This window comes from Aquarana catesbeiana, linkage group LG03, assembly GCF_042186555.1.
Source record: "Aquarana catesbeiana isolate 2022-GZ linkage group LG03, ASM4218655v1, whole genome shotgun sequence".
Lineage (NCBI taxonomy): Eukaryota > Metazoa > Chordata > Amphibia > Anura > Ranidae > Aquarana > Aquarana catesbeiana.
Genome location: NC_133326.1, coordinates 221432811 through 221457049, shown reverse-complemented (window position 1 = coordinate 221457049; position 24239 = coordinate 221432811). Strand labels below are relative to the sequence as shown.

Genomic DNA, 24239 nt, shown 5'->3' with positions numbered 1-24239 from the left:
TCCTCCCGCCGCCCTCAGGTGCTTCTACCGACTCACCACCACGATCGAAGCCAGGATTGTTTTTTCTTTTTCTTTTTTATTTCAGGCTTCCCAGCCTAGAGGTGAAATGTGGGGTCTTATTGACCCCATATCTCACTGTAAAGAGGACCTGTCATGCCATATTCCTATTACAAGGATGTTTACATTCCTTGTAATAGGAATAAAAGTGATCAAAAAATGTATTTTTTGGACAAAAGCGTCAAACTAAAATAAATAAAGTAAAATGAACAATAAAAAAAAAAAAAATTTTTTTCCCTGTGTCCCCGTGTGCTCGCATGCAGAAGTGAACGCATACGTAAGTCCCACATATGAAAATTATGTTCAAACCACACATGTGAGGTATTGCTGCGATTGGTAGAGCGAGAGCAATAATTTTGGCCCTAGACCTCCTCTGTAACTCAAAACATGTAACCAGTAAAAAATTTTAAACCGTCGCCTATGGGGATTTTTAAGTAGCGAAGTTTGGCGCCATTCCACGAGCGTGTGTAATTTTGAAGTTTGACATGTTAGGTATCTATTTACTCGGCATAACTTCATCTTTCACATTATGCAAAAACATTGGGCTAACTTTACTGTTTTGTTTTTTGTTAAAGCACAAAACGATTTTTTTTCCAAAAAAAACGCGTTCGAAAAATTGCTGCGCAAATACCGTGCGAGATAAAAAGTTGCAACGACCGCCATTGTATTCTCTAGGGTCTTTGCTAAAAAAACATATAATGTTTTGGGGTTCTATATAATTTTCTAGCAAATAAATGATGATTTTTACATGTAGGAGAGAAATGTCAGATTAGGCCTGGGCACTCCAGAACGCCTGAAGGTGCTCCCTGCATGTTGAGCCTCTGTATGTGGCCATGCTGTGTAAAAATCTCACACATGTGGTATCGCCATACTCGGGAGTAATAGCAGAATGTGTTTTGGGGTGTAATTTGTGGTATGCATATGCTGTGTGTGAGAAATAACCTGCTAATATGACAATTTTGTGAAAAAAAAAAGAAAACAAAAATCTTGATTTTGCAAAGAATTGTGGGAAAAAATGACAACTTCCAAAAACTCATCATGCATCTTTCTAAATACCTTGGAATGTCTTCTTTCCAAAAAGGGGTCATTTGGGGGGTATTTGTACTTTTCTGGCATGTTAGGGTCTCAAGAAATGAGATAGGCCATCAGTAATTCAGGTGTGATCAATTTTCAGATATTGGCACCATAGCTTTTGGACTCTATAACTTTCACAAAGACCAAATAATATACACTGATTTAGGTTATTTATACCAAAGATATGTAGCGGTATAAATTTTGGCCAAAATATATGGAGAAAAATTACTAATTTGCAAAATTTTATAACAGAAAAGAAGAAAAATGCATTTTTTTACAGAATTTTCGGTCTTTTTTCTTTTATATCGCAAAAAATAAAGAACGCAGCGGTGATTAAATACCACCAAAAGAAAGCTCTATTTGTGTGAAAAAAGGACAAAAATTTCATATAGGAACAGTGTTGCATGACTGAGTAATTGTCATTCAAAATGTGAGAGCACCGAAAGCTGAAAATTGGTCTGGTTATTAAGGGGGTTTAAATGCCCAGTGGTCAAGTGGTTAAAGGAATATTTCAGTTTTATTGTTTCACTTTAAGCATTATTAAAATCACTGCTCCCGAAAAAAACGTCAGTTTTTAAAACTTTTTACATGTTCCCTGGGGCAGGACCCGGGTCCCCAAACACTTTTTATGAAAATAACTTTCATATAAGCCTTTAAAATGAGCACTTTTGATTTTTCTTGTTCGTGTCCCATAGACTTTAACGGTGTTCGTATGTTCTTTTGAATTTTTTGCCTGTTCGGATGTTCTGCTGCAAACCGAACCGGAGCTCATCCTTAGTGACAATTGGAACACCAAGAATTTCTAATAACCTCATACAGGAGTGTACTGATGAAGCCCCCTTCTGTTATTGTTGACTTTAGAGCAATACAGTACATTACCCTAATGCCCAAACAGGGGCATCCTGCTATAGCCCACCTTTGCCACGTATCTTTTTTAAAGATCAAATTAGCTAAACATTTTTCTTAACATTCCAAAAAATGAGGTGATTAATGCATGTGTGTGTGTATATATATATATATATATATATATATATATATATATATATATATATGCATTTTTTTTAAGTTTATGTATGTAAGTGCTTTTTTTTAAAGTTTTGGATAGAGTAGAAAGGGGTAAGACCGTTTGTCAGATTTTTATTGCTGTTCCCCAACATTTCTATTTGATGTGTGTAATCATTGGCACTGGGACAGAAAGTGAGGGAAAATCCAAAACTTTGAAATCACTACCAGAGCAAGAGGGGAATGTAAATCATAGAGTGGGCACACCTGTTCCCGTGAAAATTCCTTAAGACGGGAATTCTGTTGCCCTTGGACAGATTTCCTTTCACTTTCTGTTGCGTCTCTACCACAAAAAGTGAAAGGAAATCTTTACAGCAGGACACAAGCAGCAAAACATATCTTGATAGAGAACAAAGAATGAAGAGAACTTTAAATGAAGTATGTGGAGGGTCAAACTAGCTGCCATAAACCCAGTATCCTCTTCTTCAGTGGGCGATCTGCTTTTATCGGGCCCCCCTCCCACCGCGCTCCGGTGCCCTCCTCGGCTTACCGGAACCGTTGGTAGCGGCGGAGGCGATCGGATCTTTCTCTCTGTTAGGCATGGAGACGAGTGAGGGGAAGATGGCCCCCCACCCGTCTGCATATCATTGCTGGGCGGAAGCCCTGGGCATGGGTTATGGGCGTCACTTCCGCCCATAGCTCTTAAAGAGACTTTTTTTTTCAAATGACATTTCATTTTTTTTTTTTTATTGCGTTTTAGTGTAAATATGAGATCTGATGTCTTTTTGACCCCAGATCTCATATTTAAGAGGTCCTGTCATGCTTTTTTCTATTACAAGGGATGTTTACATCCCCTGTAATAGGAATAAAAGTGACACATTTTTTAAAAAAAAAAAGAACAGTGTAAAAATAAAAAATAAAAGGTAAAGTAAATAAGAAAAAATTTTTTTAAACGTGTCCCGCTGAGCTCGCGTGCAGAAGCGAAACACATACGTGAGTAGCGCCCGCATATGAAAACGGTGTTCAAACCACACATGTGAGGTATCGCAGCGATCGTTAGAGCAAGAGCAATAATTCTAGCCCTAGACCTCCTCTGTTACTCAAAACATGCAACCTGTACAATTTTTTAAACATCGCCTATGGAGATTTTTAAGGGTAAAAGTTTGCTGCCATTCCACAAGCGTGCGCAATTTTGAAGCGTGACATGTTGGGTATCAATTCACTCGGCGTAACATTATCTTTCACAATATAAAAAAATTGGGCTAACTTTACTGTTGTCTTATTTTTTAATTCAAAAAAGTGTATTTTTTCCAAAAAAAGTGCGCTTGTAAGACCGTTGCGCAAATACAGTGTGACAGAAAGTATTGCAACAACCGCCATTTTATTCTCTAGGGCGTTAGAAAAAAATATATAATGTTTGGGGGTTCTAAGTAATTTTCTAGCAAAAAAAAATGTTTTTAACTTGTAAACACCAAATCTCAGAAAGAGGCCCGGTAGTTAAGTGGTTAAATACCTGCATAGAGTAAGATATTGAATGAAAAACTTTATTTCATACATAAGTACATAATTCGTAAATAATCCAAAAAATGGATAGCACATGATACATATAGAAAAGCCCAAAATATGATAGCACATGATTGGAATATAATCAAATACAAAATGCATGAACAGAATCCACAATGACGTGATAGGATACAGTATACGATTTGAACACAACATCTGTTAGCTTAATGCGTTTCGTGACTTGAAGCAAGCATGTACACATGCAAGATATCTCTGTAATGATATATTATGCATTTCTAGTTGGTCTAATATAGTCACAAATGTGAAAAATATAAAAAAAAATACGGGTAAAACACCCTATATAATACTTACAGGGTATCCATGTGCAATTAATACGGTACTAAGGGCAGAGCAGAGAGCGGTGACTGACACTTACCAGCTCTCTGCTCAGGGAGCTCTGAGAACCGTGCAATCAGCGGTGTTTGATTGCTTGGTTCTGTGTTGGAGCCAGCAGGGGGAAAGATGCAGCATCGCACCTAGGCAAGTATAATTCAGAAAAAAAGCCAAACCCCATACTTCTCTTTTAAGCAAAACTCTTGTCTCCAGTTATTCTAATAGTTAGACAGTCTAATAATATACAGTGAATACTTAAATATTTATAAACAATAATCTACTTATAAATATATATACCCTCTACATCCGTTATAACTTACCCATTTTATAAATATAGCATACTGTATATATATATATATATATATATATATATATATATATATATATATATATAAAAATAGATTCTCCACAACTTCCTATATTTCAATTGGTATTAATGGCAAAATTGACAGGCTCTGGCATCTTATTCCTGTGCTCCCAGAAGTGTCTCTGTCTACAACTTATAGTATTCTGAGAAAGAATACATTTATTAAACTTATAGTATTCTGAGAAATAATAGATTTATTAAACTTATAGTATTCTGAGAAAGAATATATTTAATAAAATGTACCAACAAATGCACCAAAAATTAATAGTGATGAACACTCCAAACATATGCTGGTAGGTTAAATGGCTCCTGTCAAAATTGGCTAAAGTATGAATGTGAGTTAGGGACCTTAGGTTGTAAGTTCCTTGAGGGCAGGGACTGGTGAATGCACAATAGTATGTATATATATATATATATATATATATATATATATATATATATATATATATATATTATTATTATTATTATTATTATACAGGATTTATATAGCGCCAACAGTTTACGCAGCGCTTTACAACATTAGGGCAGACAGTACAAGTACAATACAATTCAATACAGGAGGAATCAGAGGGCCCTGCTCGTTAGAGCTTACAATCTAGGAGATATCTATATATCTATATATATATATATATATATCTATATATATATATATATATATATATATATATATAGATATATATATATATATATATATATATATATATATATATATATATATATATATATATATATATATATATATATATATATATATATAAAAATATATATATAGATAGATAGATAGATAGATAGATAGATAGATAGATAGATAGATAGATAGATAGATATCCATATATATAGATATATATATATATCTATATATATAGATATATAGTATTGTGCATTCACCAGTATATATATATATATATATATATATATATATATATATATATATATATGTAAAGCGTTTCGTAAATACCTGTCCTAATAATGATGATAATAATAATAATAATGACTAACTGAAAAAAACAGGGCAAATTTTCTCATTATTATCTCTTTAAAAACTGATATTGGTTTGCTAATTTCAAACTATTATCATGATAGCTATTGACCTCACTTACATTGGCTGTTTTAGAGGAACCCATTATATATGTTGGTTTGGATGCAGGCTTATTTATACATATATGGTGGTTCTGTCAAACCATTCTGGAGCTGTGCCAAAAGCCTTTTACCATTAAAACTGACCTTTGATATTATTTGGGCAGTTGCACAAAATAAAACAAACAAATAAAGCATCAAGAACATTCAGTACTAAATTATGAAAGTCCAAAAATGTTCTTTTCCTAAATATTTTGAATTGAGTGGCTAAAGGGTACTAATTTAGTGATTACATTTATGCAGGAATATATGAAAATATTGTTATTTGAGCATTCTTATTATTTTCCTTATGTTTTGAGAGTAAAATAAGGCTCCAGTGCCAGTTAGTTCTAAGTTCCCCAAGTTCTTAATTTAAACGCAGAACTACTTTACCTGATTAAAACAAATAAATAATAAAAATCTTTTTTTTCAAATGATCCCTTTCTATTGCTGAAGTGTAATGCTCCGTACACACGGTCGGATTTTCCGATGGAAAATGTCCGATCGGAGCGTGTTGTCGGAAATTCCGACCGTGTGTGGGCTCCATCGGACATTTTCCATCGGATTTTCCGACACACAAAGTTGGAGAGCAGGAGATAAAATTTTCCGACAACAAAATCCGTTGTCGGAAATTCCGATCGTGTGTACACAAATCCAACGGACAAAGTGCCAGGCATGCTCAGAATAAATAAAGAGATGAAAGCTATTGGCCACTGCCCCGTTTATAGTCCCGACGTACGTGTTTTACGTCACCGCGTTCAGAACGATCGGATTTTCCGACAACTTTGTGTGACCGTGTGTATGCAAGACAAGTTTGAGCCAACATCCGTCGGAAAAAATCCTAGGATTTTGTTGTCGAAATGTCCGAACAAAGTCCGACCGTGTGTACGGGGCATAACAGTTTTGTGCTGATTTATAGAGTAAATGCCACAAAAATAGGAAAAAATAAACTGTTAGTGGGTACCTTCATCCTTCAATTGTATAGTAATGAGGGGGGTTGGGGAGGAATGGCAGGGACTTCTCCAATCAACTCCTACCTCACCACCCAGAACTAATTGGACTATCACGGTACCTCATAAAGGCATACAAACATAGATAAAATGTAAATTTATTCAAAAATAAACATTAAAAAATCTATACATACATAATATAGATTTAACAGAAGTATATTACAATACACAAATTGAAATAACATTTAAAACGCCCACAAAGGTGGTTGGAGGCAGTTTTAGAGTACTTGAGAACGTAACCTCGACAGTTTTGCGGTCAAGCCACTTCTTCAGGAGGCGTCCAAGTAGGTTCTCTATAAATCAGATAACCATGATTACATATACAATATAAGAGAATGATATAAGGAGGAACATGTTTATTTGAAATTAACAACTACTCCAATGCTATGCTATCCTCCTTATATCATTCTCTTATATTGTATATGTAATCATGGTTATCTGATTTATAGAGAACCTACTTGGACGCCTCCTGAAGAAGCGGCTTGACCGCGAAACTGTCGAGGTTCAGTTCTCAAGTACTCTAAAACTGCCTCCAACCACCTTTGTGGGCATTTTAAATGTTATTTCAATTTGTGTATTGTAATATACTTCTGTTAAATCTATATTATGTATGTATAGATTTTTTAATCTTTATTTTTGAATAAATTTAAATTTTATCTATGTTTGTATGCCTTTATGAGGTACCGTGATAGTCCAATTAGTTCTGGGTGGTGAGGTAGGACTTGATTGGAGAAGTCCCTGTCATTCCTCCCCAACCCCCTCATTACTATAGTTTTGTGCTGATGGTTTACTGTAAACTTGAGGAGGAGATATGAAACTTGTGCACTAAGAATTACACTTAAAGTGTATCTAAATTCCTCTTTTTTCGTTTTGGATACAGTGGGATAAGATTAGATTATCTTCCCATTTTTATCACTTTCTATGTGCTGGGAACTTCCTTCTATTTGTCATGATGATTTAGAGTGGAAAGTGTGAGAAAGTTCAGCATTTTGAGTTTTCTCTTTTCAATACTTTTTATTAAACTTTCCTTAATTTAATACAAAAAATAAGGGTTCGAGACACGAAGTTAGCACATGTATACATAATATCATTACAATGACACAGATACATTTCTTGTTCACAGTGACTTGAAAAAGTATTCATACCCCTTGAAATTTTTCACATTTTGTCACGTTACAACCAAAAACGTAAATGTATTTTATTTGGATTTTATGTGATAGACAAACACAAAGTGGCACTAATGCCCCGTACACACGAGCGGAAATTCCGCCAGCAAAAGTCAGATGAGAGCTTTTGTCCTGAAAATGCAACCGTGTGTATGCTCCATCGGACTTTTGCTGGCTTGTCGTAGTGTTGTACATCACCGCGTTCTTGATGGTCGAAAGTTCAATGAACTTTTGTGTGACCGTGTGTATGCAAGCCAAGCTTGAGCGGAATTCCGTCGGAAAAACCATCCAAGATTTTTCCGACGGAAATTCCGCTAGTGTGTACGCGGCATAATAGTTGTGCTGTGGACAGATTCTCCCACCTGAGCTGTGGATCTCTGCAGCTTGTCCAGAGTTACCATGGGCCTCTTAGTTGCTTCTCTGATTAATGCTCTCCTTGCCCGGCTTGTCAGTTTAGGTGGACAGCCATGTCTTGGCAGGTTTGCAGTTGTGCCATACTCTTTCCATTTTCAGATGATGGATTGAATAGTGCTCCATGAGATGTTCGAAGCTTGGGATATTTTTTATAACCTAACCCTGCTTTAAATTACACCACAACTTTATCCTTGACCTGTCTGGTGTGTTCTTTGGCCTTCATAATGCTGTTTGTTCACTAAGGTTGTCTAACAAACCTCTGAGGGCTTCACAGAACAGCTGTATTTATAATGAGATTAAATTACACACAGGTGGATTCTATTTACTAATTAGGTAAATTCTGAAGGCAATTGGTTCCACTAGATTTTAATTAGGGGTATCAGAGTAAAGGGGGCTTAATACAAATGCTTTTCAGATATTTATTTGTAAAAAAAATGTAAAAACCATATATCATTTTCCTACCACTTCACAATTATGTGCCACTTTGTGTTGGTCTATCACATACAATCCCAATAAAATAAATTTACGTTTTTGGTTGTGACATGATAAAATGTGGAAAATTTCAAGAGGTATGAATACTTTTTCAAGGCACTGTAGATGTAGCTGTTATCAGTTTTAACAATCATACAGTATAAGAGGATACCATATCTCGAAGAAGCAAGGAGAAGGAAAATTCAACAATAGGTTGGTTAGTACGTTGGTGGCATTAATGCATGTTGGCTATACCAGTGGGACCAAGACATCCATAAATGTAGCATTTTAAGATATGAGTGCCTATCTGTAGCTAACAACACTTTGTTTGTACAGTGTGATTGAACCATCCTAATGACATCTAGTAATTGTGGAGAGGTAGGGTTTTTCCACAATTTGGTGATATGTAATCTATCAACTAGAAGAATATGTGTGACAATTTTACGGTAAGAGTAGGGGATTGATTCTTTGGTCAGGTCTAACAGTGCCAAGCCAGGAGATTAAGCTATATTGGAACATATGAGTTGATTTATTAGGTAAAACACCTCTGACCAGTAGGTTTTTTTATACGTGACCACTCCTAGAAGATTATTGTTGTGTCAGTTTCTGGGGCAATTCCCATAATGAGGTACATCACATGGCTTTATATGGAGGTAAGGGAGCATTTTGAGCTTTACCTGCCTAAAAGAGCATTTCCATTCCTTTGGAGAGATCTCCTCCCACTTCCTTATATCTTAAGCACAGACAGCAAAAAAAACTCACAGGTGTTTTTAAGAATTCTTTACTTTATATAAAAATACAAAAAAGGTTTTTGGTTTAGCTCTCCTTTAGAGCAAAAATCTCACCCAAAACTGATTCTCTAGATTTATCAAAGTCAAGAGAAAACAGTTTTCTTCATTTTGGATGAAGTAGGTAAAGGTTGAAACACCTCTCAGGTTTTTTTTTTGTTGTCTGTGCCTCCATTGCTGTAATTTCCTTTAACTTCCTATGTCCGTGGTGAATACCGAAACAGAAAGTGAAGAGAAATCTCTCCAATGGAGATACTGTTGCTATGCTGGTCATACACCATACGGTCTTGAACCCCTTGTGGGTATAAGGATGCTAAGTGATGAGAAGAATGGAATTATCAAACTTGTAATTTTATATGCTCTGATATATAAGGAAAATATTTATTGAGTTATCATTATTGTCATAATACAAAAGACAGTTTTCATAACTGTGCAAGAGCCCCTGGTCATAGTGTCCTGTCCTAAATAGTTTTTTTGCTGCCATAAAATGTTTCTTTCATCTACTGTAACAGAAAGGTGCTTGTGAAGAATATCTTGTCTTCTTTGGAGACACATGCAGCAGTGAAAAACTTTTTTAAAAGATTGGGGAAAGATTTGAAGTTCAGGTTTAATTGCTCTCTACAAACTTTGGAATAGACAAATCTGTCTTTTAAAATGGTTTAAAAATATGTGAATCCTTTAATACTTTAACATTTTTTTCAAAGTACAGGCATCTGCATCATCTCCCATTTAGATGAGAGCTACTTGTTACGGCACATTAATTTTAAATTGGATACTGCCAACAAGCAGCTAATTCTGTCAGTAAAGAAGATATTTTAAGCAGCATTAAACACAAAAACATATTATATTGCAGTTTGCCAATTCTTTAATGCGGTGACTGCATTATTATTTAAGCTTTTTTGCCTTTGTTTTCACCTGTTGATCTGGCCAATAAATCTGTTATTTTTCAACTTCCGTTAACAGACCAAGCTGTCCAAGCGTCATTTAGAGGGTTGAGACAAATTATCTGACGGGGTGATTACAAGGGTCAGCTTTGTTTTATTTATGTAAAACCTTTGACCAAAAAAGGAAAATGTTTTTTTAAATAACTGCTTATAAAGTGTTAGCTGGAGTATGGCTTTAATTTGTTAGTCAAGTCCATCTAAATCTGCTAGTGTATCTAACACTACCCTCTCCCCAAAATGACAGTGCTTTTGTTCAAAGCTTGTCCATGTTGCTCCTCCATCCAGAGTGAAGCCACCCTAAGCCCACTTTCACATCCAGCCGTTTTGACATGCGATTTGACATGTCAAATCCCTAGCTATTGCCATAAATGGCACTGTCCGAATCGGTGCGCCGCACCTATTCCCAGCAGTAGTTCCTGCACTACTCTTGGTGACTTTGGAGGGGCTTTCAATAGACATCTGTGCAGGAACCCACACAGATGTCTCTGAAATCGTTCCCGAATTCAGACTGACATGCGGGTTTGAAATTGTGAGGGTTCAGCTGAACTCGCACAATTTCAAGCCCGCATCAGTATGAATCTAGGCTAAGACCGAAAGAAGGGGAAATTTACTAAAACTGGTGCACTCAGAATCTGGTGAAGATGTGCATGGTAGCCAATCAGCTTCTTACTTCAGCTTGTTCAATTAAGCTTTGGCAATAAGGTTTTAGTAAATCAACGTTAGTGCGTGTTATTGGCCAGATCATCAGGTGAGACTAAAGAGGGAAAAAAAGCCTAAAAAAGAAAACGAATGAAGATACCACATTTCAGTTTAGTTTTTCAGTTTATCACCACTGCAATTGTTTCTGTTACTCTAAGGCAGTGATGGTGAACCTTGGCACCCCAGATGTTTTGGAACTACATTTCCCATGATGCTCATGCACTCTACACTGCAGAGTGCATGATGCTCATGCACTCTGCAGTGTAGTTGAGCATCTTGGGAAATGTAGTTCCAAAACATCTGGGGTGCCAAGGTTCACCATCACTGCCCTAAGCTATTTAAATCTGTATTATACAATCTCAAAATACCTATAACCTAAGCTGCCCATTCAGCTGACAAAATCTTTGTTCCAATAAATGTTGGGAAATGCTTTGCTAACACAACCATTAGCACTGACTCTGACACAGTTCTGGGTAAGCACTGCTACCTTAAGGTCAGACTCCTGTGTCTTATCCCTAATGCTCCTAACAGAAAAATATTAGGTTCCTTTTCTCTGATCCTTCTGTGACTATGGGCAAACCAAGCTGCATTCAGAGAGTAAAAATGGCAACAGATTAGCTAGAGAAAGATCTGCTTCACTCAGGAAGGATAAGACAGAGCAGTAAGATAAAATTGCATAACAGAGAAGCAAGATAACATTTATAACCTCAAGGGGTATAGCCAGATCAACTTGCATAAGTCATATAAACAATGTAATAAATATTGCAAAAATGATCACTAATAGGATGAAAAAGGGCGGCAGTTACAAAGGTGTGGAGATCATTCACAAGCTAAAACTAGAAGCTAAAAGATCAAGTTATATGGATCTTAATTAGGCATGAGCTGAGATAAAAAAAACTAGGCAGCTGCAGTAACTATACAGAAAAGGCAGAGATTGCTATAAAGCAGAATGATAGCTAACATTATAGCAATGTAAATTAAGTACTGTATATACTCGAGTATAGGTCAATCCGAATATAAGCCGAGGCACCTAATTTTACCACAAAAAACTGGAAAAACGTATTGACTCGAGTATAAGCCTAGGGTGGGAAATGCAGCAGCTACCGGTAAATTTCAAAAAAAAAAATAGATACCAATAATGTTTTTGAATATATATTTCAAAGAAAAACAGTAAACTAGCTCTGTAAGTGGAAAAGAGGGTCAATAAAAACTATATGGTATCAACAATAACTTCAATGCCCCATACACACGGTCGGACTTTGTTCGGACATTCCGACAACAAAATCCTAGGATTTTTTCAGACGGATGTTGGCTCAAACTTGTCTTGCATACACACGGTCACACAAAGTTGTCGGAAAATCCGATCGTTCTAAACGCGGTGACGTAAAACACGTACGTCGGGACTATAAACGGGGCAGTGGCCAATAGCTTTCATCTCTTTATTTATTCTGAGCATGCGTGGCACTTTGTCCGTCGGATTTGTGTACACACGATCAGAATTTCCGACAACAGATTTTGTTGTCGGAAAATTTTATATCCTATTCTCAAACTTTGTGTGTCAGAAAATCCGATGGAAAATGTGTGATGGAGCCTATACATGGTCAGAATTTCCGACAACAAGGTCCTATCACACATTTTCCGTCGGAAAATCCGACCGTGTGTACGGGGCATAAAAGTACAAAAACCTTAGCTCAATCAGCAACCAAGCTAAAACACAAGAGTTAAAATACTTCAAAACTGGATTCCTCCTCATCATCTGTATGTCCAAAGAGAGCTTCATCATTAGCTGGTGTGAGGTTATCAGCATAGACATTGTCATCATCACTGAGTTCACAGTCATCACCGTCACTGCTGTCGTTCTCAAACAAAGCGCTGTCTTCACTGCCATCCATAGCATTACTAATGCCACATTTCTTGAAGGTGCCTTGCACCATGTCCTCCGGAATCTCTTCCCATGCATCACGAACCCACGTTGCTATCAATTCTATGTCGGGCTTCATCAGATTTCCACCTTTTGTCAGTCGGACTTGACCAGATAACATCCATTCATGCCACATCTTTCGCACACGGTCTTTGAAAGGTTTATATTTAAACACACATCTAGGGGCTGCAATACAGATGTAAGCCACCTGGAATAATGGCCAAAGTAACTTGAGAAGATTTTGCCAATTTTTTTATGTCATCAGATGTGTGGGCTCTGAACATATCCCAAACTAGCAATGATGTTTTTTTCTTTAAGGCTGCTCCTGGTCGTCCGTTCCAAATTTCTTCCAGCCATTTTTTTGTTCTGTCTTTATCCATCCAGCCTTTAATATGTGCGCGCACTGTAATCCGTGGTGGGAATTTGACCTTTTTAGGCAAGGTCTTTCTTTTAAAAATAATGACAGGCCGCAGCTTAGTTCCATTAGCCAAACATGACAGAACGACTGTGAATTTTTTTTTTCATTTCCTGTGGTTCTGAGAAAAATAGTTTTGGCTCCCAAACTTGCCACAGTTCTGTTGCTTGGAATATCAAAGGTCATAGGTGTTTCATCCATATTTCCAATATCTCCCAGGTCATAGTTATGGATCCTTCTTTGTTTTATGATGAATGAATGGATTGACATCACTTTTTCATCAAGGTCTTTTGGCAACTTCTGTGAAATCTTTGTTCTTTGCCGCAAACATAGGCCAAACCTATTCATGAAGCGGGTACACCATCCTGCTGACGCAACAAAATTTTCAATGCCTGGTGCTTTTAATTTGTCATCCTTACGTAAGCAAATTGCCATGCGTGTTACGCAGTAACCATTTTGACGACACTCCATAACCCATTTATGCAATTCAGTCTCTAGAGCCCCATATGAAGTTGTTAAACCATGTCAAGCTTTTTTTTCCTTTGGAATCTTTTCCAAGTCAGCTTTCATTTTCCGCCAGTCCCTCACTTGTTTTTCATCAACACAAAATGCTCTTGACACAACCTTAAGCTTGAAACCAGCTTCGTATGATCTGCATTTTTCTTTTGGTCCAGGATTTCCGGTAGAAGTATTGGGATCCATTTCTAACAGGATAAAAAAAAGACTTGTATAGTTTGAGGCCTAATACAGGCTGATGATATTACAGAATGTGATTACATGACTGTTTGCATAGAGCAGCCTGTGATAGGGCTCATTATATACAGCCTGCCAGTGTCCATTATATACGGCCTGCCAGTGTCCATTATATACAGCCTGCCAATGTCCATTATATATAGCCTGCCAGTGTCCATTATATACGGCCTGCCAGTGTCCATTATATACAGCCTGCCAATGTCCATTGTATAAAGCCTGCCAGTGTCCATTGTATAAAGCCTGACAGTGTCCATTATATACGGCCTGCCAGTGTCCATTATATACAGCCTGCCAATGTCCATTGTATAAAGCCTGCCAGTGTCCATTATATACAGCCTGCCAGTGTCCATTATATACAGCCTGCCAGTGTTCATTATATACAACCTGCCAGTGTCCATTATATACAGCCTTCTGGTGTCCAGTGTCCAGGAACCTGTGCCACCATAGCTCTGGTCCCAATACATACATTATCTGGTAAAACATACTCAATATTTTGTTTCTGTAAATGTCTGTAAATGTCATACATATATGTGGAGTGGAGCAGAGTGGTACCGGTGGTTCACTCACTCAATGTCTGTGTCAGATCACTGTGCAGCCACGGCAGCAATGTCCCACCTCCTATGACACACGGCACAGTGATTCCTAGCATTGGATCACTGTGCCGTCTGTCATAAGAGGAGGCGGGACATCGCTATGTGGATGGCGATCTGATACAGCATGGGAGGGAGGGAGGGGAAACATATGGTAACACAGAAGAGGAGGTGGGACATCGTTATGATGACACACACATTTGCACGGCGATCTGACAGCATCAGAGGGAGGGGAAACTCACAGGGGCGCCGGGCCATTCACGAGCGTCACCCAGAGTCGCCCATTTTTCTCCTCATTTCGGGCATTTTTGTTCACTGACTTGAGTATAAGTCGAGGCGGCTTTTTTCAGCCAAAAAAATGGGCTGAAAAACTCGACTTATACTCGAGTATATACGGTATCTAAAATTAAAACATAACAGCATAATCCACAGCAGTAAATATGGGGTTGTCACTATTGATCGCAGATGGGGTGTTTAGAGGTACCAGGCAAATTGGTGTGTTGGTTTATGGTGGAAAGTTCCAATCAACAATATTACCTGGAGTCTTGCATTAAAATAAAGTGAGTAAAGGGGAACAGTTATATAGTTGTACACTACATGGTCAAAAGCGCGTGGACAACTGGCCATCACTGTCTTTATTTTATGAGCTTTTGGGGCATTCCTCTCCAATACCATAGGCAGTAATATGAAGTCGCTTTCCTCTTTGCAGTTTTAACAGCCTTCATTCCTATGGGAAGTCATACCACAGACTTACTACAATATTTGTGCAACTGTGGGTATTTGTGCTCATTCAACCAAAAGAGCACCTGTGAGGTCAGATACTAATGTTGAACTAGAAGACCCGGCTCTCAATCGGCATTGGTAATCATCCCAAAGGTGATCAATAATGTTGAAGTCAGGTCTCCCAAGCCATTTCAGTCCCTCTGCACCAAACTTGTCCTACCATTTGTTTATGGACATGGCTTTCTGTATCTGAACTCAAAATGTTTTTAATGGTGTCCACATACTTTTGGCTATATATTGAATGTATGCACCTACAGCAGCACATTGATGCTGTGTTGCTCTATCCGTATAAAGTTGTTGGCTGGATACTAGGATTCTCCCTTATTACAGTTGGTTTAATAGTGCCACAACAACCCTTTTCTTCTATTGAAACTGTCTACAGTATTTTATCCCTGAGAGGCAAGGTAATTACAACGTACATGACCTTCTTTGATGAAGATTAACATGTACATTACTATCTGGCTTCTGTGCCTATATCAGTAAAAATTTGAGTCTGTATTTGATTTTCAGATGAGTTGATATGTAATAAATGACTGAAGGAATTCACAATAAATAGTTGATAAGGGTAAATGTCTTGCATGGTAACTGCCATAACAATAAATCAATTTTGCATGTGGAAGAAAAGTGTGCATGTATTGTTTTACTGAAAAACAGCAGAAATGGATACTACTCACCACATTAAAATACTTTATCAATTATATCATCTGAATTTCAGTTGTATCTGTTTTTTCTTCTCTAGGCTCGGTTTATGGATACAGACAGCAACGAAAATTAATTGCAGAAATAGACTGGTCCTATACAGGTAAGTGTGTATTTCTGTGTTGTGTATATATATACATATATATATATATATGATCTTCGTCCTATTGCTGCTAGTTTACTAGTCTGAGTTTTTCCAGCTGCAGTCTCAATAATGTAAAATGAAATAAAAGCAAACTACAACTAATGATAAAGATAAAACATATGTAGCGCTACCTCAGTCCCAACGTGAAAAAATTTTACGTCCAAGGCCTAGATGAACACAAACAAGTAAAACTATGTACAACAATGTGTACATGTAAAATGCAAAGTGAAACATAAGAAAGTAATCCAATCTCACATAACAAGTGGGTGGAAAAGGATCAAATATCACCTAATAATATAGTGAATAATCCAGCCTCACGTGACAAATAAATAAATAAAATTGTGAATAATGTCACATGATAATAGAAGTGTCCAATCGGTCAATAATGTACATCTAACATAGAATAAGAATAAAGTTCACAAGTATGCAAGTCACAGATGCAATATAACAATGCAACTTCCCAAAAAATAACAAAGTGCAGTGTGCGTGATCAAAAAAATTGCTAAAAAAACACAATATATTCACAAGTATGCGGTTCACAAATGCAATAATTAAATGTGACTTCCAAACAAAGAATTTTTTGAAATTCTTGCAAAGTGCAGTGTGCATATAATCAAAAAATAATGTCTTCACAGGTAAGCGGTTCACAAATGCGATAATTAGATGCGACTTAGAAGATGTAAAAATTCTTGCAAAGTGCAATGTGCATATAATCAAAAAATATTAAAATTATTAAACAGACAAATAAATATCAGTGATAAACATGTAGTGAAGTAAATAAAGTAACCAATCCACTGTGAGCTCACATCTCAAAATAAAATGATATAAAAGTGAAAGTAATCAAGTGCAGTCCAAACACATGTGAATGCGACTTCTAATACAGCTCCAAATGTGAAAAAACGGGAATCTTCTAAAGGTGGAAAAAGGTGCTGGTGCACTGGTAATAAAAATTGTCTATAAATAGTTCATCCAATCCTGTTCCAAAGTGCGATGTATGGTGACCGTTTCCCCCAGCCTCTCACCTGTAGTAGCGGCCCCCAAATGGGCCGAGTCACGCTTACACCCACAGGGGGGTAGGGATATCGACACTGGAACGGCTTCCAAAATAGACTTCCAATCTTGATGCCAGCTCCCGTGGGAGTGGGATTGGTACAGGATGGAATGATACTCGCCCTCTCTTAATCAATGTTCTCAGATGAAAGTAAAATGAAAAAATGGGCTCCATAGTGTAGTATATTAAAAATAAATTTTAATGTAACGATACTGTCACTTACATAAAAATACACAGCGATCAGCAGCAAAGATAAAAGCTTCCGGGTTCGGCCGTATCCTAGGAAGCGACGGCACCTGGCTCCTCCTTCTCTGACGTGTTGCGTCACACCACATGACTTTATCAAAGGGATACAGGGCCAGATGCCATACAGCCAGCATAAGTAGCGGCCGTTGTTACAACGGCAGCGAATCACTGATTCAGCTATAATCTTGGTGCATCAGTGATTCACTGCCGTTGTAACAACACCTCTGCAATTTTTATTTTTTGTGCTATAAACAAATAAAGAGCGTCAATTTTGAAAAAAAAACACAATATCTTTTACTTTTTGCTATAATAAATATACCACAATTTTTTTCAAAAAAAATTATTTCTACTATAAATGCCCATTTATGTTTTGTTCATTTGGATAATCATTTAGCCTTTTTTTAACTAATGTACAGCGTTGACTAGAGCTAACACCTATGGAAGTCAATTCCACATTTTCACAGATTTTACTGTAAAGAAGCCTTTCTGTATGCTAAGGTTGGACTTTTTTACCTATACCTTTTTTTTACCTATCTATATAAATATATATATATACAGTGGCAAAAAATATTATTTGATCAACTGCAGATTTTGTAAGTTTGCCCACTTACAAAGAAATTAAGGGTCAATAATTGTTATCATAGATCTATTTTAAATGATAGACAAAGAATATCAACCAGAAATCAAGAAAAAGACAAGATACAAATTTTATAAATTGAGTTGCAGTTCAGTGAGTAAAACAAGTATTTGATCCCCAAGCAAAACATGACTTAGTACTTGGTGGAGAAACCCTTGTTGGCAAGCACAGAGGTAAAACGTTTCTTGTAGTTGGTTACCAGGTTTGCACACATCTTAGGAGGGATTTTGGTCCACTCTTCTTTACAGATCTTCTCTAAATCCGGGGATTGGCTAGGTCACTCCATGACCTTAATGTGCTTCTTCTTGAGCCTCTCCTTTGTTGCCTTGGCGGTATGTTTTGGGTCATCGTCATGCTGGAAGACCTATCCATGACCCAACTTCAGTGTTTTGGCAGGGAAGAAGGTTCTCATCCACGATTTCAGTCTTTCCAGCTCTGTAAAATATTTTTGTGCACTTGTGCTCAAAACTGTTCTACATATTTGAGTTGAGATGTTAATGAATTTTTTGTATAGAGGCAAGATTAGGTCTCTATAGTCAAAAGCAGTGATCAGCTTACCCACAACCACAATATACTTGCTAACAAAGGTAATGAGCTGCTGCATTTCTTCCAGAGTGCAAATAAAAACAGTTAGAAAGGCAGCATTTTCAAAGTCACCACTGTTTCTATTTATCTGATGATAAAAATGGGATAAAACATGTTAACTGCTTCTGCAGCTGATCTTAAAAGAGAAGTTTGAGAATACAAAAAACAAGCATTTATACTCACCTAGGTGGATGCAGCATCTATCATTGCTGCTTCTACACCGAGAACTGAACGATCTAAGACCGTCCAGTTCTCTATATTCAGTGAGCAGAGAGCCGGTGACTGTGCTCTGCCCCTCCAGCACTCACTGGAGCACCAGGCTGTGGAGAGGTTGGGAACAGCTAGCTTAGGCTCTCAGTTGCCTGCCAGTCCAGGTATCTGGGTGGATCCTGACATTAAGGTCCGGGTCCCTCCAGATTCTGGACCGACTGAGTGACGTCAGCCAACAGTGGACTTAAGCCCCAGGGTCTCAAAACCAAAGTGTTTTTTTTTTAAGTTTTTCTGTATATAATGTGGGAGTGCTGGCTTTTTGATGGATATCATTATTTCTCTCTAAAGTCTATGTCCCTTTTAATACAATAAAGTATCTTCCTGTCTCTAGAAACTGAAGTTTGGCATTTCATGCTGTTATTAAGTATAAAACCTTTCAGAACACCCAGGCGTTTCTCCATCATTGACCCAGTTTTAATCTCATGCATATTTTTAGCACCCATGTGCATAATTTTATATTTATTAACATCAGACCTCATTTGCCATGTAGTTAAAAACAAGTTCCTCTAGTTGGGATTTTAAACAGATCACAAACAGTAATTGTAAAAAAGTACAAATTTATTGACATGTATAACAATGAACAACATTCAAATGGAAATAAAAACAAACACATATGTTGGGGGCAGAGATGGAAACAGCTGAGAGAGAAGCCCAGAACTGTCAACAGACAGAATGTCCAACGTCTTTCGAAAAAACACAGCGCAGATCTTCTGCAGGGACAAAAGGGCTTGGAACTTCCAAAACTGTGGCTTAAATCTATGATAACAGAATACATGTCATCAAAAATATGCAGGAATGTAGAGATATAAGTGTTTAGACCATCTTACATTTCATACATGAAAATCATACATACATATTGTGGCAGAACCAATAAAATAACAACTGAACATACTGACCCAAGTGTTAATGCTCCACCCAAACAGCAGAAAGTCATAACTCAACAAATTGAGAAAGAGATTGGTCCATCAGAGCCACGCATGAGCATCAGGCCAGGAGAGCAATTACAACCAGTGATCCACGTAAGGCAAAATGGACACCCAAAAAGAGTGACACTAGCCTGTGTATTTGACTGTGATATGTCTAAATGGGTATAAAGATTAATCCACCAATTAGTTCAGATATATTGCCTTGAATTATTGGTGAGAGATTATGTTCATATGGTGAACGAACACAAATCAAAAAGTCAAAGGACCAGAAGATCATCATACCTACATTCACAGAAGCTTTAGACAGGACAAATGGTATTTCGTCCTCCAGAGACAGATCATGTCGGTATCAAATAGAGTCTACGTCTAAATATAAGCGTCCAAGACATCACCGGTCATACATTAGTACAAAGGTCTACCAACAGGCTGGAGTAGCCATGTAATCTAAAAGCAGCAGCAGAAGAGATCTATTAGCTACAAAGATTATAAAAAGTATAAGGCATAGTCCTAGCCACAGACAGACAGTGCAATGACCACAGACAGAAGTATACGGAGCTATAGCGTCCCAGCCGCATGGGAGACTCACCTTGTGTTTAAGATGGAGCGGTGTGACTCTTTCCATCTGCCAGGTGGAAGAGAGACTGATGGAAGAAACCAGGCACTATATATGCATGTGACACAAAAAGGGATGATTGCAGACATCTGGATCGGAACATCAAATCCTGTGGTAACGCATCATCGGCCTCCACCCTGCATAACCAGGAAGTAAGCAATTTGTGGTCAGCGCCTGGTTCTGATATCAACACGCGGCGCCGTACCGAGCAATGACGTAACGACGCAACGGTGTCATGTGGTGCGTCGACAGTAACTGAATAGACTCAGTGCTGGTGTATAGGGAGGCTCCATGGCAACTAACGAAAACACAAAAAACGTATCACTGGGAGTATAGATAACCTCACAGGAGAACGAAGTTTAAAGCCTGCAAATGTTGGACAAGAATAGAATCAAATTGAGGCCGATCACATGCGGTCATATGGCATGCGCGGCTCTGACAGAGCATCAAACACTAAACTGAAGAGTGTGAGATATGATGTGTGGAAAGTGAATGAGAAATTAGGGAAAGGAAGAAATGATGAAAATACTAAGGAAGGCAATGTGGAAATCCCAGATGCTAGGAAATGAATGGTACATATATATAAACGGACGAAAAAATGCCTGGATTGTAGAGTGTGTTATGCCACACACATGGGATCAATATAAACATGCAGGATACCATAAATATATACATGTACAAATTTGGTCATGCCCTGTCGGCTCAGAACATTATGCAAGGAACCAGTAAATCACAGAATTTGATACCAGCATATTACATCGATTATATAACCCAGGTAGTTGGAACACTGGAATGATGGGGGGGGGGGGGGAGAAAACAAGAAAAGGTAGGGGAGCCATGGGAGGGGGGGGAGGGAATATGTCTACGAGCTGGTGAAGGCAAATAGAGCTCAGGACCCCAGAGACAAAACCCTCCAAAAATGGTTTGAAGGAGATCGTCTTGCTGAGTCCAAGAAACGATGTTGCATTCAACCTGAATATCCATCGCTGTTCTCGCTGTAATAAAACTTTATTCCAGTCGCCCCACCTCATTCCCGGGTGCACCCTATCGAGTATTAAAAATGTAAAATGTGGAAAAATGCCACCATGAAAGTGTGTTACATGACGTCCTAGTGGTAGGTCTGGGTTATATGATTGCATGCTTAAGATGTGACGGTATGCTCTTTGCCAGAATTCATTTTTGTTTTTTCCTACATAAAAGCATTTGCATTCACACTGCAAGAGATACACAACCCCGCATGTCCTGCAGTTTGCAAAATGTCTAGGGGTAAATTTGACTTTGGAAGAATTTTATGGGTAACAATATCCATGTATTGACAATAGCCACACCCTCCAAATTTAAAGGTGCCCAGCCTCTTTACAGGGGTCCTTCGTACCCCCTTGTATTCACTGAAAAACAGTTTATCTTGCAAAGACCTTGCTCTGTGCAAGGTAAGTGCTGGACGTTCCGGCACTAATGGTCCAACTATGGAATCCAGTGCCAAAACAAAATCGTTCTTGTTGGTTTGAAACGCGGGTGATAATCCGTAACTGGTCACCGTCAGTTTTACGAGTCTTGGTTCCATACAGTAGTTCCTGCCTAGTTTTAGAGGTTGCTTTCTTAAATGCCCTCTTGAGGCATTTATGCAAATATCCACGTGCGTGGAGTCTTAACTTGAGTTTACCTGCTTCCTTCTTGAAGGTGACCTCATCAGAACAGTTGCGCCTAATGCGCAAATATTGGCCAAATGGTATCAGTTTAACTAAATTGGCTGGATGACAGCTGGTGGCATGTAAAATGCCGTTGCCAGCCCTTGGCTTTCTGTATAGGCTACTAGATAGTAAACCATTTGTATCTTTGTGTATATAAACATCCAGAAATTCAATCATGTTGGTACTAGATGACATGGTAAAGGTAAAGTTAAATGTGTTGATGTTGAGTTGTTGCACAAACGTCTGTAACAACCCATCTGGATCGCTCCAAATTAGTAGTATGTCATCAATGTAACTAAACCACACTACCACGTGGTCCAAAAATGGGGCCATATCATCCGATGTATTGATCATTCGTTCCCATTCCCCAATGTACAGGTTGGCGTAGGAAGGGGCACAGCAAGTGCCCATAGCCACGCCCTGCACCTGGAGGAAATGGGAACCGTTAAAGACAAAGTAGTTGTGGCATAGAATAAATTCCAAAGCTTCAATGATGTACTCAGTTAACTTACGTTCGAATTTGCTTTTCTCCAAAAGAACTCTTCTGATACATGCCAGTCCCTTGTCATGTGGGATTGAGCTGTATAGAGCTTTCACCTCAATGGCTACCAAAATTGAGTCCGATGGAACCCGCAGTCCATCCATATTTTGAAGTAGATGGATTGTGTCTTTTATATAACTCGGAATACCCAATACATGTGGACGCAGGTAGCCATTGATGAGTTTGCTGAGGTTTTCCATCAGAGAACCATTGCCGGATATGATGGGCCTACCTGATGGGTGTGACAAACTTTTGTGCAATTTAGGAAGTGAGTAAAAGGTGGGTGTGCAGGGGAAGGGGGTGCGAACAAATTCCCACTCATCTTTAGACAAGAGATTGTGGTAAAACCCCAAATCAACAAGCTGATAGAATTCCTGCTGGAACCTGTCAATTTTGGTTGTAGTAACCCGTGCGTACCAGGATTTGTTGTTAAGAATTCTAGTACAGATCTGTATGTGCTGGTCATTATCCATGATCACTATGTTGCCCCCCCCCTTGTCGGAGGGCTTCACAGTGATCATAGGATTGGTGGAAAGATGTAGTATATCCTGTACCTCGACCGAAAGGTTTGAAACCCTGTCATGTTTGATTTTAAGATTTTTCCTTGTCAAAAGAAGTTTATTGAGTATACAATGTTATAAAGATACATAAAGTAAGTTTACAAGGATCTATAAAGTAAGCTCATTGTTTTACAGTAGGGTTTATATAGGTAAATATCATGAAATTTCAAATATTAAACATTGGGTTCACGTAAACCTAAATTAAAGATATATATAATTTCCTTAGTTACTTTTGTAGGTATTTAAATGATTTATACCTACTATACATATTGTTTACAAGTAGAGTGTATATAGGTCAAATAAATTCTGATAATGAGCTTTAATCGTAAGGTGGAGAAAAGGAAAGAGAAAGAAGAAAAAGGGTTGAAAGGTAGAGGTATGGTCCACAAGGTTGTCCCGCTCGTCAGTTTATTATTCTTTTTAGTTCTCTTTGAAGCCTTAGAATGGGTGTCTCTGTAAGTCATTTAATCTGCTACCATGGCAACAGGACAGAGTCATTGAAGTTTGACAGGAACTGTTGTTTTATCCAAGGATGCCAAAGTTTTTCAAATTTTGGAATTTGGTTTTGATCGATGGCTACCATCTTAGCATGGGACATTGTATTATTCATTCTGTGAATTGTTTCTGCTAGTACCAATGTAGGAGATTTCCATGCCTTGGCCACTGTTTGTTTTGCAGCCGTTATTAGTTGGATCATAAGTTTGAATTGAGAGAGTGTTAACCATTCCGGTTTTAGATTAAGTAAAGTTAAATATGGATCTGGTTGTATTATTTTTTTAAATATTTTAGATGCAATCACGAAGACTTCC

General features: G+C 37.8%; 1 protein-coding gene across 6 annotated transcripts in view; it reads left to right on the top strand.

Annotated features, from left to right (window-relative positions):
- The window catches only part of PTPRZ1 (protein tyrosine phosphatase receptor type Z1), a 375560-nt gene that overhangs the window by 106931 nt on the left and 244390 nt on the right, over positions 1 to 24239 (top strand). For all 6 annotated transcript variants that reach the window (XM_073619797.1, XM_073619802.1, XM_073619801.1 and 3 more), the window contains exon 2: positions 16206 to 16268. In XM_073619797.1, the coding sequence (XP_073475898.1) occupies positions 16206 to 16268 (63 nt within the window). The remainder of the gene's footprint in view (positions 1 to 16205; positions 16269 to 24239) is intronic.